We start from the raw sequence: 19358 nt of genomic DNA on the forward strand, positions 1-19358 counted from the left end.
GTTTTACAATAACGGCGGGTAGAAATTAAGAATTAAAAATGTGATGATAATAAATATGCTTCTTTGAAACAAAATAGTTTATAACGATCTTTACTTTTCCAGCATTTAAATAGATTCCAGCTTTTCCGGATAGAAGTCACTGCAATCTCAGAATGTCAGGGATTATGAAAGCTCTACTAAATTCGTATCAGCCCGACCCTTTCCTCGTACTAAACTACAGATTAATAACACGAATAACACCCAATGATTTGCTATATTTCATTAAAAGTTACAATATTTTAAAAATGAATTTTTCCGTATTCTGGGATTTGCACATGTCCAAATTCCAAAATGTGGTTTTCCTCATTTTTTTAATGTTTAGCATCAATAATGATATTTTAACCAAGTTTCAATTTATTCAAAAAATACGAAGTATTTTTTCATATTTGAACTTTTCCCTTCACTAAATCAGACCGTTTATTGGAACACGCTGTATTTACATCCCCGTTAAAACATTTTACTGGTTCACTCAAAATCCATCAAGATAAAACATCAAGAAAGAGTTTTTCTTATATAGATACATGTGTTTTAAATGCTAAGATGAGATATAGATACATTTTTTTACGACTTCTGACATATGTTAAAACATTTGTTTTTCAACACAAACCCTTGTTATCACAAGCCTACAGAGAATATCCCACCAACAAATATTTAAATTCTACAAAAGTCATTTCTAAATTTATGTAGCAGGCTGGAGGTTTTTACACCACGGGTTTCTCGTGAGAATTGTCATTTTTTGCCGTGAGATTTTCTCATAGTATCTCACGGTGTAATTGTAGGATTCTCTGCCGGGTAAGGTTTATGGTTGTACTTAAATCCAGGTTTTTGCATGCTGAGACTCTTATTATTAGAGAAATATTCAAGAATTTCATTTTTCATCCCTCAACAGATACCATGGAAGATAAATATATACCAAACCTTCTCAACTCAACTCAACAATTAGTTTCAAAAACTGCGCCAAAAAAAAAAGCTCTTCCTAAGAAAAAACAATCGTTCAAACCATGTTTTCATACCTGCAGTCTCAAACGTATGTATAGCATTAAAATATTACAGTTAGACCCATAAAATATAGGAAAACGACATTTTGCACTTTAATACGTATTTTGTTATAAAGAAAATGGTTTTATCAGTAGTTTGAAAATCAACAGCTTAAGTAAGATTATTTTCAGAGATATATCAGTTATGAAATACCATTTGCGGTATTTACAAATAAAAGGAATATCAGAGGCCGATATAATTCTATATTATATTGGTTATCTTTGTCGTATTTGCTAATAAAACAAATATGCATGTTAAATGTTAATTTAGGAAATATGAGAGAATTGCTAAATATACCGGATCATTGAAGAGATCCCTATATTAGTAAGAATTGGATCCAACGATATGTAGATAAGCGTTTACTGTAATAGTATACTTAAATTTAAATTCAACTTATTTTCTGCAGACCGAGGTTGCGTGATAAAATCAAATCTTAAATATCAAATAACTTAAACAGAAAATTTTATTCTGTAATTTTAATTAAATACCAAACCTCTTTTCGTCTGCTATATATAACACACATCTTTATAATGGGCACATTTCTAGTAGAGTGGAGGAACTTAACACACCTGTATAAATACTTTTTATTGCATAGTTTTTACAAGCATTAAGTCGATTAAAATGTCGGAAGCCAACAAAGTTAATTTTTATAAAAGTCCTCGTTAGGATTATAAGATTTGTATGATGATGAGTCACAACCGTTAAGATCGATATTTTCTCCTTTAGTCCTAAAATTTAAATATATTTAAAATCAAATTTTTTAATGGCTTCAGAGTTTTCTTTAAATAAAAATCTTAAATGCATGAAAATAAGAAATGGAGGAGGGGGAGACGGAAGGAGTGACGTAGGAAAGGGAGTAAGGAGGGAAGGAAGAAGAAAGGTGGAATGGCAGCTAGGAGTATTAAATTAAAGGCAGTTAGGAGGAACGTAGCAAAGAAGGAAAGGAGGAAAGTTTGAAAGACAGTGAGTGAGGAGGAAAGGATGAACTTGGGAAAAGAGGAAAGAAAAGAGGAAGGAAAGGAGGAAGGAAAAAAGAAAGGAAAGGAGGAAGGAAATGAGTAAGGGAAAAGAGTAAGGAAATAGAGGAAGGAAAAGGAGGAAGGAAAGGAGGAAGGAAGAGGAAGGAAAGAAGGAAGGAAAAGAGGAAGGAAAGAAGGAAGGAAAAGAGGAAGGAAAGAAGGAAGGAAAAGAGGAAGGAAAGGAGTAAGGGAAAGGAGGAAGGAAAAGGAGGAAGGGAAAGGAGGAAGGGAAAGGAGGAAGGGAAAGGAGGAAAGGAAAGGAGGAAGGATAGGAGNGAGGAAAGGAGGAAGGTAAAGGAGGAAGGAAAAGGAGAAAGGAAAAGGAGGAAGGGTAAGGAGGAAGGAAAAGGAGGAAGGGAAAGGAGGAAGGGAAAGGAGGAAGGGAAAGGAGGAAGGGAAAGGAGGAAGGGAAAGGAGGAAGGATAGGAGGAAGGAAAGGAGGAAGGAAAGGAGGAAGGAAAGGAGGAAGGAAAGGAGGAAGGAAAGGAGGAAGAAAAGGAGGAAGGAAAAGAGTAAGGAAATTATAAATGAACGATAACTATAAGACAGACATGACATAGGTAAAAAGAAGAAAAAAAACTGTTCAATGATAGACCAGGATTCACATTGCTTGTGGCCCCATATTTACCAAGATGAAAATTTGCAATAACATGGTCTAGAGGTAATTTTAAGTGACCCTTCATTTTTAGAGTGACAGGTCCGATTCACAACGGTATCCTTAAAAGCTTTGCCTGATCAAGTATGAATTAGATATCCAAGTTTAAAAATGTGCTTCCTCTACAAAAGTGACTTGCGCATTTCTGCTGATGAAAAAATTCAAGGATTATCAGAATTAAACCATTAAAAACCTAGAAAAACGAAGTTATCTTCCACATTGAATAGATAAATGTTTCAAAGGTTCCTTTGTGAATCGCGCATGGACCTCTTTTTTGTTTTTGTTTTGAAATAACAAGGACAGTCTCTAAACGTAAGAAAGACCAAAGAAACTGATTTATTGAGTATTCTACCTGTGTCCAGCCCGACCGAACAGCTGTGACCCGTACCCAGTGTACATCCATTTAAAACTTGTAATGGCTGAACCAATCGGAACCTAGGCGTAGAAATTAATTCATTTCAGTGACGAAACTTATAATATTTACCTTAAACTCTTGTACATAGAGTTTCTAAAATCTTACCTGAGCAAATGTTTTGATCTAAATGCCAGTATTTTTTATTTCGGTTTTTGTTGTCATTTGTATCAAAAAAAGTATTTTTCTAGTTGTAAAAAAAATTTAAATGTGAATTTTTACAAATCTTAACTAGATCCTATCATGCTTCCTACCTGGATCCAATCATCTTCCTACCTGGATCCAATCATATTTTCTACCTGGATCCAATTATGTTTTTTTTCTACCTGAATCTAATTATGTTTTCTACCTGGATCCAATCATGCTTCCTACCCGGATCCTATCATCTTCCTACCTGGATCCTATCATGCAATTCCTACCTGGATCCAATCATGTTTTCTACCTGGATCCAATCATGTTTTCTACCTGGATCCAATCATGTTTTCTACCTGGATCCAATCATGTTTTCTACCTGAATCCAATCATGCTTCCTACCCGGATCAAATAAGCTTTTCACCTGGATTATAGAAACCAGGGAGAAGAATATACCAAGATTAAAGGCCCAGGGTGGAAGAGGAGAAGGTTGTGGTACCGACGGCCAAACCACAAAGTATGTCACAACTGAAAAAATCCGCGTTTATTCTGAACTAACAAATTTAATTTATTAACTTTAATGTTTACCTAGTCCGAAAATAAATAGGGGATTAATGAACCACAGAAACTTGAAAACTAGTTGGAAAAGAGTTCCTTTCGTTCTAAGGGATAGTCTTTTAACCCCGTAGCACCAGAACACTGAGATAGAGAGAAGGTTTCCAAGAACAAAGATTGGAATATTGTATCCGTATTTGTGATACAGCACTAGGATACTGGATCCATTCTGGAAGATCAGAGGTAAGCTGAGAAGGAATCCTAGCAAGGAAAGGAGTATGCAGCAAATTAAAACCTTAAACCTAAAAAAAGTAAAGCTATAGCTATTTTACAACTATTGTTGATTTTATTAATTATATTTTTTTGTTAAAATACTAACCGACTTCTTGAGTAGGACAGTGCACAGATTGAAACAATATTTGTTGATACTCCGAGTATAAGGTTAAACCCTGACAGGGCTATAGCTAGATAAATAACCATGACGAAATATTCTCCGTCTTTGTACCCAGAGATTAAAACAGGAATCAGAGCAAATGGGAAATATCCAATTTCATTTTTCTCCCTGATATCTTTAATATCAAGGTTGTCAGGAAGCAGTGGTAGGATGCATATAGAAGAGAGGACTAGGAAGAGAAGATGAAACATGATTGCTGCGGAGGAGATTAGTTTATTGCTCCGAGATCCATCTGAGAGCGAGGTATAGGTTCCAACAGGACCACTAAATATTAATAATCCAGTTGTAACAAGATAAAACGAATCCAACCAGCAACCAGGGCTCCTGTAGGAGTGGGAAGGACTTAGACTGAGAACCATCTTGAAGGTTTGTAAAACATCCTGCTTCACGAGGTTCCTGATTGAGACCGCTCCGACTAGACAGAGCAGGAGAACAGATAGTACACTAGCTACACCCAGGACATGTTTCTTCAATAGAGGAACTATACATCCAGTTAATATCCATAGAACAGCGGATACAATCACTAGCTGAATATTCAGGGATCCAAGATCACCTAGAGCTCGCAAACCATGCTGATCCGTCTAGAAACATCTTTAATTCTTTTTTTTGTTTAATTTAGGCATACAAGCATTCAAGACTGAATTACTTTTGCATAGGAGCTGACATAGCTTTAGAGTTTCTGATGAGGATAAAAAGATCACACTTTTATTATTCTCATGAATATCCCTTTAAAAAATCAAAAAATCGACAGAAATATTTATCGTTGAATTGATAAAGAAAGAAAAATGTGTCAAAATGCAAAGAGAACTCACAACTTATAAATTTATAAATGTAAGATGTATTCCTGAAGAATATATTTCTCCCAAAACTGAACATGGCTTGGCTCTGAATGCTGATGACAATGGTCTCCGGCAAGATTGTACACATTGCAGAGAAGACTGAAAACAATTAATAATTACATAAAAACATTTGTTTAAAGAAAATAAAATATTGAATTTTTTTAGTCTATGTTATCTCTTGGGTACCCATATGGGTTTCCTAGAAAAAAATTTAGCCTGTTCGGTCCAGCCGTTTGGCCAGCTATAGCTGACATAATTTGTTTAATATATATGAGCGAAGAGCTTTATTATATCGTAGAAGATTTAGAAAATGAATCCAGTTTTTTAAAAAACAAAAATAAGTTATTCGGAGTTCTCTTTGGACTGAGTATATTCCTCCCAGAAATTTGCAGAACACTTTTTAGCAATATTCAGTATATTTTTTACTGTAACCAATAACCATACCTCTTGTTTAAGAATTGATGATCTATATCTGATGAAGGAATACATCTATCATCAGCTCCCCACCAACTCTCACACAACGTCCAGGGGAACGGATTGAACAGGGAGTTAATGCTGTACATGATACTATAGCTTGTCAGGGTACTTGCCTAGGTTTAGATACTTAAATACGCCTAGGTTTGAACCCAACTAAAATTAAGGGATCAAGAAGTTTTCCCTCAAATTTGAAAGTTTCCACCGTGGACACAGAGATAAACAGTTGAAGCTTAGTGCTTTTATACACAAAAGTTTCTATCTCAGAACGATCGGAAAAATATGTTTTCTTTGAGGATGAAATTAAGATTTTTAAACCTTAGTTACAAGGAAGAGAGATGCAGTGAGCAGAGCTGGTCCTAATCCTGACATTACAGGAACCAGAGTAGACCAGACAAACAAAGAACTAGACCTCTCTAAGGAACCTAGAGACAAGATGAAGGTTCAGAATTGTTGAGATTATGGAAACTATTGGAACTGTTTTTGAAAATCATTGACAAATATTAAAACCTACAGTAGGCTTAACTTTCAATGACCCTCCATTTACAGAAAAGGCATGTCTGATTCACATCAGTACCTTTAAAGCTTTGCATGATCATGTATGAATGAGATGTCCATGTTTTTTAGATTATTTTCAATTAATGACTGGCGGATTTCTCCCATAAAAACAATGTAGAAAAGTGTCCAAATTAAATATTTTAAGCCTCAAATAAATTCCACATTATTGACCAGATAAAGGTTTAAAGGGTAACGAATTGTTAATCGGGACCCCTCTTTCATAATGGGGGGGGACCTAAAATAACAATCTTAGTCCCCCGAAAAGGAAGTTTTTCAAAGATTTTTGAATTATTGTAAGTATTTTAGCAACTACTAAAAAAAGAAGATAACCATGCCCTACCTATAATATTTTCCATGAGGAAGATAGGAACCCCTATTAATGCCAGGACCAGGAGATAAATCATCAACCCGTCCCCTCTCCACTCCAGCAGGAACTGCGGGAAGAAGATGAAGGTTTCAATATTCATGACCAAACCCATCAAACCACACAATATCTGTGTAACTCCAAACCAAGATCTTCTCACTTTAAATTTCTTCACTGGAGTCCTATACGTTTAAATAAAGGTAAAAAATTATCTTTTAAAATCTAATGATTTAATTTTGCTCACCTGACATCACAGGATTTATCCAGAGGTTTGAAGTTCTCCAGGTTACACGGACTTAGGTACGTCATTACACTGGTTGCTAACACCCAGAACATATTTTTAAACTTGCTCTTTGATTCAGCTTTAGCGAACATTTTCATCGCAAAAGATAATGATTGTCAATGAGATTTCAAGATGATTCAAAAACTGCAAGTTAAAATTTTGTACAAGTTTTTAACAAGTTTCTAAAAGTGGTTAAAAGTTTCCTAAAAGGAAAGATTCCTAAAAGAGTTTTCCAAAAATGTTCTAAAAGGGGTTAAAAATGTTCTTACAGAGGTAAAAAAGTATCCCAAATAGGGTTTAATAGAATCCCAGAAGGGGTGAAACGGTTACAAACAAAGCTTTAAAGGTTCTCGAGTGTTTTCAAGTTTCTAAGGTTGAAGAGCTTTTAAAAAGAACCATTATGGGGACTAAAGCTGTTTCTAAAGGGATCAAAAAGAATTCCAAAGGGTTTAAAAGTTTCCTAAGGGAAATGTATAAATAAAAACCGGTTTCCATCCATACAAGAATAATCTTTGTGTGATTAAAGTGCGAATAAACAACCGACTTGGAAACATTATTAGACTGGATATTCATTCCTATAGAAGGTTTGAGTCCCATGTTATGCTCTAAGGATAGTTTGGAAACACTACTCGTACTTCCCCTGAGAAAAAAATGTGAAACATCGATAACGTAAAAAAGTTTGTGTGATTATTTTTTCTCATTTCGTTCGCCATCTCTCGCCGTGTTTTCTAATTTCAAGTGACCCTTCAGGAAAAGATGAAAATGTCCGATTCCCAACGGTACCCTAGGAACCTTTATCTGATCAATAATTTGGAAGATACTGTCGTTTTTCTAGGCTTCAAAGTGTTTTTTTAACTTTTATATTTTCCGATATTTCCTATATACTTTCCTCTAAAGTAGAAATACGCAAGTCACTTAAGAAGAGAAAACACTGCAATTCAAAATGATCAGTTTTGAAAATTATAAACATTTATAAATAATTCAAACTTGATCATACAAACCTTTTATGGGTACTGTTGTGAATCGGGCATTGCCACCTTTGCATTGAGAGTCACTTGAAATATTAGGCTTCTATATTTTTAACAAGTACTTACCCATCTCTGGTATAAAGATAAATGGTAAGTGAGTTCTGTATCTTTGATAAGTATACTTACCCCATCTCCGGTGTAAAGATTGCCTGGTAAGTAGGTCCAGCATGTCCAGGGGTATTGAAGAGGTTATCCTCCTTCTTGCTGGAGAATGATAGGTGAGAGCAGAGGATCGGAGTAGAATTATGATCTGGAGTTACGACATCACAGTCTAGTTCTGGAGAAAATACTTCCTTGAACCCGGATTGAACCTTCATCTCACTGCAGAAAAAAATATAATAAGGACTTAAGTTCCGAAAGCTGTAAGGAGCCAAAACAAAAGGAAAATTGACATGACTTATAAACTATTTGAATCTTAATAGTTTCTTCAATCTTCATTTAGTTAAAAAATCGTTCGGCTTTGCTGACCTACCCCATCCCACTCCTAGTTAACCTTAAAGGAGTCTCTTTTAGATATTTTAGTCACACCCATCCCCCCCCCCCAGGCACCCCACCCCACCCCCTACACCACGAGAAATAATTCTGCTTACATTTCTTGGTCGTTTCTTTTCGGTGTCCTTTGTCTATTGGTATTCATGTTGTCATCTATAAACAAGTTTTATTGAAGTTTTTTATTGTTGTTCTCGATTCTAATTAATTAGAGGAATTGTTAGTTTATGCATGCCCCACTCAATTAACTCTTAAATTTTATCAGTTTTAGAGGCATGCCAAAACAGCCATGAAAACTAAAAAAGGAAAATGGTAAAATGTTTAAAGATTTTTCTCAGATGATAGGAAATTATCAATAACTTTTTTAATTTTGTGCTGCAATGTTTACCTTTCTTATATATTAAAATATTTTAATTTAATGATAAAGGCATGAGTTAAAGATAAAAATACAGGGTATGACCATCCCGGGATATCGACGAGTAATTAAAATAATCCGTTGGTCCACATAAGATGGAGATTAATGCTTTTTCCGAAATTTAAAAGTTACGACTTCTGGTTGGAGAGATGAAGCCAACAAGTAATGTCGTCTTCAACGAATCCAAGTTTTAACGGAAGATTTTCTTAATATCCAGAATCTATTTAATCTTCTTCTTCTTCAGCTATAAATGAACGTTAACCATTCGAATGGTATTTTCCGTTCTTTCTCTAAATTTTTGTTCGTTTACGATCTAAAACTCATTAACGGCATTAACGGAAGATAGGAAGATATTTTAGAAATTTTTAAAGACAAATTTAAAAAAAACGTCAAAACATGTAAAAAAAACCTCATCTTTTCATTTTTTTATTAACCGCTAAAGATTTAAAAAAAACGATTTTTGCTGTTCAATTTCCAGCAGGAGGGGGGGGGGGCTCCCACCCAGTAGGAAGACAGGGGGCGTGCACCTCTGCGCCCCCCCCACAGTTACGGCCTTGGACACAGCCGTTAATTTTTATAAACTTGCTTTGTTTGTAAGCCCCCTGACACTAGAAAAAGCACTTCTATCACCTAAAATTCAATATTACCATTTCCCTGCACAATGTTTGTTTATAAAAGTATTGCTAAAAACACATGCCAGGATTCAAGTAAATTGTTATTTTTATTCTATAATATATTCTATAATATATTCTATAGTGTATTCTATAATGTATTCTATAATAATTGAGAAAACACGTTTAAATGGTACCCGCTTGACCTAAAGTTTTTCCGACCTTCTAAATAATTAGAAAGTCTTAAATGTCGTCGTGTTAAATTATCAACTGCAGTTATCCTTCTCTACTAATATGTGGGAAGAAAGATTGAGAAGAGATAACAAAAAGCGGGAACGTCTTTCCTCCGATTCGATAATCATAATTTATTTAAAGCACTATACAACTCACCACCCCCAAAATGAGAAATTTTTGTTCCCGAAAAAGTCAGCATATTGTTCCTGAAATATAAAGTTAAACATATGAAAAATGAATAATATGAAAATTGTAAAACAATGCATGAGTAGATATATAAAATAAGAATAAAAGAATTGATATACAAGACAAGTGTACAGTGTTCACCTGTACACTGATCTTATTTTTCACTGTACTGTAGTTTACTGTGTACACGTTGGTGACATGGAAACGCTCAACGCGGAAACGGATCAAAAATAAGCGGAAACCGATTAAATTACTCCTTTTTTAATGCATTTCCACGATTTCTTCAAATTTGTAATTTCAGATTTCGAGGAGTTCCCTCTTTTTTTTTGATCGATTTACCAAAATTGTATATCCATTTCCGCTTTCCCAATATTTTTGGTACGTTTCCTTATTTTTTTTTCCCCCGTTTCCTCTTTTTTCAAATACTTTTAAAATGATCTGTTTCCTCATATTTTTGATTGTTTTCCTCAAATTTTAGGTCTGTTTCCTCATATTTTTGATCCGTTTCCGCTTTTTACAAAAACTTTAAAATCTCAGTTTGTTGATCAGTTTCCTAAAATTTTAGGTCTGTTTCCTCATATTTTTGATCCATTTCCGCTTTTTACAAAAACTTTAAAATCTCAATTTGCTGATCAGTTTCCTCAAATTTTAGGTCCGTGTTTCCTCATATTTTTCATCCGTTTCTGCTTTTTACAAAAACTTTAAAAATCTCAATTTGTTGAATTTCCTTAAATTTTAGGTCCGTTTCCTCATATTTTTGATCCATTTCCGCTTTTTACAAAAACTTGAAAAATCTCATTTTGTTGAACGGTTTCCTCAAATTTTAGGTCTGCTTCCTCATTTTTTGATCCAAAACTTTAAATCTCTCAATTTTTGATCGGTTTCCTCAAATTTTAGGTCTGTTTCTTCATATTTTTGATCCGTTTCTGCTTTTTCCAAAAACTTTAAATCTCTCAATTTGTTGATCAGTTTCCTCAAATTCATGGGACATATCCGCTTTTTACACAAACTTAAGAAATCTTTTATTGTTGATAAATTTCTACTTTTTACAAGAACTTTGAAAATCTACTATTACTATTTAGCAAATTCCTCTCATTTTGCTTAGATTTGATCCATTCTTGGGTATAAATCGATTTAAAAAAAAGAGAGAGAGGGTGTAAGGCCACAATGACCTCCGGAGCCTACTTCACACCACTCTCCACTCTACTTTCCACTCTACTCTCCACTCTACTCTCCACTCTATTTTCCACTCTACTCTCCACTCTACTCGATCCACTCTACTCTCTAATCTACTCTCCACTCTACTCTCCAATCTTCTCTCCACTCTACTCTCAACTGTACTCTCCACTCTACTCTCCATTCTACTCTCCACTGTACTCTCCACTCTACTCTCCACTCTACTCTCCACTCTACTCTCCACTCTACTCTCCACTCTACTCTCCACTCTACTCTCCACTCTACTCTCCACTCTACTCTCCAATCTATTCTCCACTCTCCTCTCCACTGATAAAGAGAAAACTAATGAGAGCACTGAATACTAATTGAGAGAAGCGTCTGGTGTAGAAAGAGTACAATAGGTTAGTTTATGTTCGCCTCAACAGTACAATATCTCAGTACATATTCCGCTTTATAGTACAAAGGGTGAGCTCATGGCTGTCTTTCTAGTTTATTAGGAAATTGCAGTTTTAAAGTACAATTGGTAAGTATATGTATTATCAGTACATCATGGGTAAACATGTTGCTATTGAAGTACAGTAGTTGAGTACATGTTCATCTTTGCAGTACAAAGATTGAGTAAAAGTTTGTCTAAATAGTACAACAGGCAAATACATTCTTGTCTAAATAGGTAAACAGGTAAATACATGTTTGACTAAATAGTACAACAGATAAGTGCATGTTTGTCTAAATAGTAAAAGACAGGTAAGTACATGTTTGTCTGAATTCTAAATCGTACAGCAGATAAGTACATGTTTGTCTAAATAGCAAAAAACAGGTAAGTACATGTTTGTCTAAATAGTACAACAATAAAGTTAATGTTTGTCTTATTCAAAATGTTAGTAAATATCCCTTTTTATAGTACAGTAGGCGAGTACAGTGAAGGTTGAATATTTATTATTTATTATCATGCTTTTTTTTATTTTATCCGTTCCTTCTTTCCATCTCTTACTTCTTTTTAACCTTATTTAGAAGCAGGATAATGAATTCAAAGAATAAAGGAATTGAGTCTTTGGAACAAAATCAAATATTTAAACCTCAATAACTTTAGAACCCGATATTGTAAACCTTTGATTTTTCAAACTCAGATTATTTGATTTAACAAAATTCATAGTTTGAAATATCTAAGGTCTGCAACATTTGGTTCCAAAGATATAGTGATTAGAAAATCAGAGTTTGTGGCAAAAACTCAATTCCTTTGGATTTAACCCACAGTGAGCTGAGCATACATAAGAATAACAGTTCACCAACAATTTGAAAATTCTTCCAGATCTGAAAATACTCTTCAGAAGCAAGATTCTGTAAAAATCAGAAACGCAACTAAGTGAAAAACAATTCATATCAAATTTTTTTTTGTGATAAAATATTTACTTTTGTTTCTAATCAATTTAAGTTATTTTAATATAAAAAGTTTTAAAGCAACAACATTTTTTAAACTGTAGGTTTATAATTGCAATTGATTCATAATGCAGTATTGAGAATCAGAAAACTCTTAAATATAAAAACGACTTTTAGACTCAATCTATGACTTTTATATATTGTCTAATTGCTCCATTGCGTTGTTAACGGACCCATTCTGGATTAGTGATTTTATAACTGTCTTGTAAAAGTAAAACATCCAAAACGTCTTGTAAAAACATCCAATACACTTAAATTTGACTATAAAGTTGTCTTACTATTCTTAACTTTTGAGGGATTTCCTCGAATTTCTAAAAAAACGAAAATTCCTCCAAAATATTTTTGATCTGTTTCCGTGTTGATCTGTTTCCATGTCACCGCACACGATACCTCTCTAGCAGGGATTATACATTTATGGGTTTGATTTGACCATTGTTTTCTCTAAGGATTTTCAATGTCAAATTAAAAGTTAAATATACGTTTGTTTCTCGTAACCCATAAAACTATGCAATAAAAAACGTACCAGCTATCACTCCAGTTTTTAATTTTAAGTAGTTCCTATGAACATGAGACACGGCAATCTTCGAACTTGAAAAAGTCCGTCGTAGAGTAATCACAATTGAAAATAATCAATTTTCAAAACTGATAACGTTGATATCTAATTTATACTTGATCGAACAAAGCTTTTAAGGGTGCCGTTATGAATGAGGCATTGCCATCTTTGCCTGAAGGTTCACTTGAAATTTCGCTTTCAGTCCCTTTAATATAAAAACATTATGATGGTTTAACTCCAAGAATGTTTAAATGTCACCAATATCACATTACAACAAATAAATACATCTGAAAACAATAAAATATAGATTTATTTCAAATATTTTGCATTAAAATACAATTTTCAGAAGTACTGAAATCTTTTATTCAGTTTCGTATAAATTAGATATATTTTAGAATAAAACATTCCAAGTCTATAGGTATAGGTTCATTTATAGACAAGAAGTCAAATTATATTGTATGTTTGAAGGAAAAATACAGAAGGACCCATATACGTTGAACATAAAGTTATTTTAAGATAGTCTGCACTGAACGTGAAAAACACAGACCCATTTTAAAAATAAGATTATTTTCAAATCCACATAAGATTGATTAAATGACATCTTTAAATTCTTTCAGTTCCACTGCATAAACTTAGCACCGTAATCCTATTTCTGGCTGCAGCCAGGCTTTTTTTATAATTTAAAATGATATTTTTTAAAGCATTAAAAATCGTCCAATCGTAAACCACTTAAAAAGATATTTCAACCTTTTCGTAGAGATACCCACAAAAGATTAAACCTTCAGAGACAGAATGTTTCTCAGTCCTTTTTCTTATACATTCATGCGCAGGTCAAAATTAGCTTCATTGTGTAATAAATCATTTCGTAAACCATTTAAATACTAAATTGAAGGACAGAAAACCAAAATCAAGCAATTCAAACAGTCATGTTCTAGGAGTTTTGGGTCGTCATCACAGGCCCCTCCTTTGTGGGTAACCCTGCATAGATCTCTAATCGGATCAGTAAGATTTTGTATAGTAAATTTTCGTATAGTAACATATTGCCTAGGTTCATTTTTGTATAGTACACTTTGTATGGGTAACATCTTTTTATAAGTAACATTTCGCACAGGTAACATACGGGGTAATTTTTCGTAAAAATGTAAAAAAAAGGATATAACATTTATAAGCTATCTGAAAAGCTGTTGAACATATTTTTTTCTTTTTTACCGAATGATTATCTATCAGATTTCAAGTATTCTTGGATCAGAGAGGATGCCAAACTGTTCAGCAAGTAATTTAATGTTACACACAAGTCCTCCAATAGTTGACAGTCTTTATGGTAATTGTTTTGTTATCAACTATGGCATCTTCACCCTAACTCGAACACTTAGTAAGTCTTATCAGAGATAAATGGTTTTGAAAAAATTGTAAATTGGCGGCTTTCTTCATCAAGGTTCATAGATATCTTTGCAAACTATTTCCATTCTGTTATGGATATGTGTATATAAAATATTACATACACGAAATGTTACCTCTACGAAATATTTTCTTTACGAAATGTTACCAAAACGAAATGTTCCCTAGACAAAGTATACTATATGAAATGTTAACTAGAGAAAGTATTCTATACGAAATGTTACCTAGACAAAGTGTACTATATACGAAACGTTACCTAGACAAAGTGTACTATACGAAATGTTACTGTACGAAAATGTACTATACGAAATGTTACCTAGACTAAGTGTACTATACTAAATGTTACATAGACAAAGTGTACTATCGAAATGTTCCTGTACGAAGATGCCTAAACGCTAAACGTTACTGATCCCTCTAATCTAAGCCTTTATATTTGATCTGTTAAAAGTCGTGAAATTCGTATCCAGCCTGATTGAACACTTTTCTACAATTTAGGTTTCTCTCGACTGCAAATATTTCCTCACGGTTCAGTTCAGTTTTCCAAGCATCAAGGTTTTGTAGCTCTTGCTCAAAATCAGCCTGGAGTTTAGTCTTAGATCCTCCGTCCTCGGGAAACTCTACACTCTAGAAAAATATGCTTCTGGATACACGACAAGGTTTTGAGTTTAAACTAATATAGAAACCTTACTTTTTCAGTCTTAATCCAACATTATTTCTTCTAATCGTAAAGTCCAATTTACGACTTAGTTTAAAGTATCATTTCTCTCTTCGTTTTGAGAATTTGAGATACTTCGAGAGAAATACTAATTCTTTGCTTCACATTCCTTCTTCAGCATATCAGTAACAAAATAAACATAGAATTCAATGATTCATCACCTATCAAAATCTTTGCTTTACTGCCCATTCGGAGAGAGATTGCTTATAAAAATTCCGTCCTCCTCTTGCAAACGCTTTTTAGATACTGACAATATGCAGTTTGTTTCTTTTGCCACTGAATTAATTGCGAAGTCAAGTTTCGCTAAAGAATTCGTATATTTTCTCTAGGTCGGAAAAACCTTCGTTCAATTCGTAGGGGTAATTCTTTACATATTTCATGTATTATTTGAGATAAAACCTTAGAATATTGTTTTAAGATAATTTAAGGATTTTTTTTTAAATATGAAGACGCCAACGAATTATAAGTTGAAATAATCTTTAAAATAACTTTGTTTTGAATTATATCAAATCATCTTAGATTCTTTAATTGTGTAATCAGTTGCTCACGGGCTCTCTGAACAAGGCTCAGCTACATTTTGCCTTGTCACAATTTGCCTAGTCACATTTTGCCTAGTCACAACTTGCCTAGTTCACTTTTGCCTAGGTAACATTTTGCCTAGGTAACTTTTGCCTAGTTCAAGTTTGCCTAGTAACATTTTGCCTAGGGTAACATTTTGCCTAGGTAACGCAAGAGCATGTTTTTTGCCAATTGCTTTTTTATAACAAATTTTGTCAAAAATAACATCTGATGAAATTATAAGATTAAAATCCTATATTATGCATCTAGATGAAAGATGATTTTACAACATCTGATGAAATTATAAAATTAAAATCCTATATTATGCATATAGAGGAAAGATGATTTAACAACATCTGATAAAATTATAAAATTAAAATCCTATATCATGCATATAGAGGAAAGATGATTTAACAACATCTGATGAGATTATAAGATTAAAATTCTAGATTATGCATCTAGAGGAAAGATGATTTAACAACATCTGGTAAAATTATAAAATTAAAATCCTATATTATGCATCTAGATGAAAGATGATTTAACAACATCTGGTAAAATTATAAAATTAAAATCCTATATTATGCATATAGAGGAAAGATGATTTAACCACATCTGATGAAATTATAAGATTAAAATCCTAGATTATGCATCTAGAGGGAAGATGATTTAACAACATCTGATAAGATTAAAATTCTATATTTTGCATATAGAGGAAAGATGATTTAATCACATCTGATGAAATAGTAAGATTAAAATCCTATATCTACCTTGATCATATTCTCCATAGATTTTGTCCAGGGTATATTCAACGTGGAGAGAATTCCTCTCATTTCCTGAAAAGATCCTACTTCATATATTTATTAAACCATCTTTATGAAACGGACCAGAATAGTCAAACCTGACTCCAGGTCAGAAAACAACAGTAAAGATGTAAAAACTACCATAGGGAACGATCTAAATATGGGAGGAAGGGATATCATTTAGATAAGATATTGGTTTTTAAAGATAATAACTCTTCTATCAACTGTTATTGTAAGCTAAGAAAATAACAAAACAATCTAAAGCTTTACAGACATGAACAAGATTTAATAATTAAATGAACCTGCTCCTGCCCCTGATATAATAAACTATATTTAACTTGCTGAGGGTTTAAGAAAAGTAAAGATAGTTAGATTAGTAAAGATTAGATTTCTTTCTAATTTATGTAAAAATGACCTCAACACAGTTCTTGGCAGAAATTTATTTTCTATTGCAAATTATTGTTCTGTAAATCCTTTGGATCTTAGTAAAATGTTTGTTAAGAAACAAATAAAATATTTTGATGTCCCATTGGAACATGAATGAAAAGTTCCGGTTTTACAAGAACTTTTAAATACAAGAATGAATAATTTATATGTTGAAGGATTCGATGATTACGTAATAACTGAAATGATAAATATGTACGTTATGTAGTGAGTAAAAATCAATGTTTTCTATTTGTGCATAATTTTGCATATTTTTTCTCTTTTCTTTTGGAAACCTGTATTTTCCAAAAAAAATTTATTTAAACAAATTTAAACAACACCATTTATATATGTATTTATAACTTTGTGTGTGAATAAATCTGTATATATATAATATTCTCTTAAAAAATCTGTTATAAGGGAAGGAACCTTTTCATACAATTCTAAGACCAGGGCTGATATTATAAGCTAACAGAAAAATCTCAAGGTTTACGAATAGCACAGATTTAGTAGTTAAAAAAACCTGCTCCAGGTCTGAGAACACTATAACTGATATGATAACCCAACAAAACTATGTCAAGGTTTCCGAACAGCCCAGATTTATTAAGTAAACGAACCTGCTCCAGGCCTGAGAACACTACTGATATGATAACCCAACAAAACTATGTCAAGGTTTCCGAACAGCCCAGATTTATTAAGTAAACGAACCTGCTCCAGGTCTGAGAACAGATCCTCTTCCTTTACTAGATATGCTTGCAAGGTTGCAATTATTCTAGGGGATTCAAAGTCGGCTGAAATTTAATAATAAAATGTTTCAAATGTAGAAATTTGGGGTTTAAGATATGTGATTATGAATTATTATTTTTAAATAAATGATTGTTTAATGTAAACCTGTGTGTTCTAGATCTTCAGCTAGATGAGAACAGATTTGATCAACTGCTACTTTATAACTTCTTTTAGTGTATTGTCTTCGTAAAAATCAAAATTGTAAGTTTAGACCAGTGCAGTGCACTGGAAATCTCCATTTTAGAAAAACTAAGACATTACATCTAAGTTAAGTAAAAAAAGAAAAAATACACTTTTGATTTTAAAATTTTTATTATTAATTTATATAATGAAGTTTATCACGTTTAATGAATCTCACTGTGTATAGTATTCTACCTGACTACTCCGCTATTATCAACAAACTTCTTTAACCGTTTATATCCTGCCAACCTTGCTCTAGGATCTTGTATTAGGTAAATAGATTTCAACCTCCAGAACGGATTCTCATGCTAAAAATAATTCAATGAATACTAAATTTAAACATCTATTTCTGGATAGATCGCTCTGATTGTTCTGCCGGCCTGTTGGTTGAGGGAAAAAGCTTTTCTTCCAAAATATTATTTAATAAAATCCTTAATCAGTAATTATTTTTATAAATCCTTAATCAGTAATTATTTTTATAAAATCCTTAATCAGTAATTATTTTTATAAAATCCTTAATCAGTAATTATTTTTATAAAATCCTAAATCAGTAATTATTTTTATGAAATCCTAGTTCAGTAATTGTTTTTATAAAATCCTTAATCCGTACTTATTTTTAAAAAATCCTTAATCAGTAATTATTTTTATAAAATCCTTAATCAGAAATTATTTTTATAAAATCCTTAATCAGTAATTATTTTTATGAATCCTTAATCAGTAATTATTTTTATAAAATTCTTAATCAGTAATTATTTTTATAAAATGCTTAATCAGTAATTATTTTCATAAGATCATAATCAGAGACTGTCTCCTAATCCTCATATTTATACTCACCATATTCCTCTATATGGGTGGTTCACTTCAATTAAGTTGAAAGGATTAAGTCTTTGCCACAAACTCTGATTTTATAATTCCTTTATCTTTGCAAACCAATGTGGTAGACCTTAGATATTTCAAACTATAAATTCTGTCAATTAGTTTAAATTCAAATTTAAATCAGGTTGCAACGATATAGGGATTAGAAAACATGAGTTTGGTGCAAAAACTCAATTCCATTGATTTCAATCTTCAATCTTTCATTTGAAATGAAAATGTTTCTACATAACCAGAGTATATCTTTAATACCTGTAGAACTGCTACATCCCTTAATTTCAGCGTTGAGATTCTGATAAACTGATATTTAGGTTTAGAGCAGCGGTCAACTAGTACAGGTAGAGGATCAGCTATATAAACCTCCTCAATGTGGCCGCAGTGCTCGGCCCCCTAGCCTGTCCTAGTCGCAGCGCTCGGCCAAGAAAGTGTCTTAACCTAACCTAACCCAGAATAATAATAAATAAATACTAATTTACTGATTTCGTCATGTACAAAATTGATAGGAAGGGGGGGGGGTCCAAAAATCGTTTACTAGGACGGAGCCGAATAAATAAAAACTTTGTCTAGATAAGAATGATTCAAGAATTATAAAGATACCTTTTGATTCTTGAACGTAAGAAACAACAGGAAAGATTATGTTATACATTAATGGTATTTTAAACATTTTCGATCAT

At 32.8% G+C, this 19358-nt stretch overlaps 2 protein-coding genes across 2 annotated transcripts; both read right to left on the minus strand.

The window, feature by feature from the left end:
* Positions 1–1645: 1645 nt before the first annotated feature.
* Positions 1646–9849, minus strand: LOC111696371 (sodium-dependent serotonin transporter). Its single transcript, XM_023465963.1, has 14 exons — positions 9756–9849; positions 8441–8495; positions 7977–8171; positions 7398–7462; positions 6784–6859; positions 6516–6721; positions 5936–6042; positions 5588–5733; positions 5149–5242; positions 4230–4885; positions 3884–4152; positions 3720–3823; positions 3104–3186; positions 1646–1805 (listed from the first exon to the last, which is right to left on the minus strand). Exons 1-14 carry the CDS (start codon positions 9796–9798, stop codon positions 1718–1720), a joined length of 2187 nt encoding a protein of 728 aa, XP_023321731.1. The 5' UTR covers positions 9799–9849; the 3' UTR covers positions 1646–1717.
* A 4913-nt stretch (positions 9850–14762) lies between these two features.
* LOC111696364 (uncharacterized) lies at positions 14763–19358 on the minus strand. Its single transcript, XM_023465955.1, has 7 exons — positions 19347–19358; positions 18937–19044; positions 18007–18119; positions 17737–17813; positions 17554–17636; positions 16390–16455; positions 14763–14973 (listed from the first exon to the last, which is right to left on the minus strand). Exons 1-7 carry the CDS (start codon positions 19356–19358, stop codon positions 14791–14793), a joined length of 642 nt encoding a protein of 213 aa, XP_023321723.1. The 3' UTR covers positions 14763–14790.

The sequence above is a fragment of the Eurytemora carolleeae genome, unplaced genomic scaffold (assembly GCF_000591075.1).
Source record: "Eurytemora carolleeae unplaced genomic scaffold, Eaff_2.0 scaffold28, whole genome shotgun sequence".
NCBI classification, from domain to species: Eukaryota; Metazoa; Arthropoda; class Copepoda; order Calanoida; family Temoridae; genus Eurytemora; species Eurytemora carolleeae.

Coding starts and splice junctions, on each gene's coding strand:
- LOC111696364 (XM_023465955.1), bottom strand. Junction 18,120..18,936: donor GGGATGTAGCAGTTCTACAG/GTATTAAAGATA, acceptor AATTATTTTTAG/CATGAGAATCCGTTCTGGAG. Junction 14,974..16,389: donor CTATGGAGAATATGATCAAG/GTAGATATAGGA, acceptor ATATTTTTCTAG/AGTGTAGAGTTTCCCGAGGA.
- LOC111696371 (XM_023465963.1), bottom strand. CDS start 9,798: ATGCTGACTTTTTCGGGAACAAAAATTTCTCATTTTGGGGGTG. Junction 8,172..8,440: donor AAAAGAAACGACCAAGAAAT/GTAAGCAGAATT, acceptor TTTTTTCTGCAG/TGAGATGAAGGTTCAATCCG. Junction 4,153..4,229: donor CTGTCCTACTCAAGAAGTCG/GTTAGTATTTTA, acceptor TACTTTTTTTAG/GTTTAAGGTTTTAATTTGCT.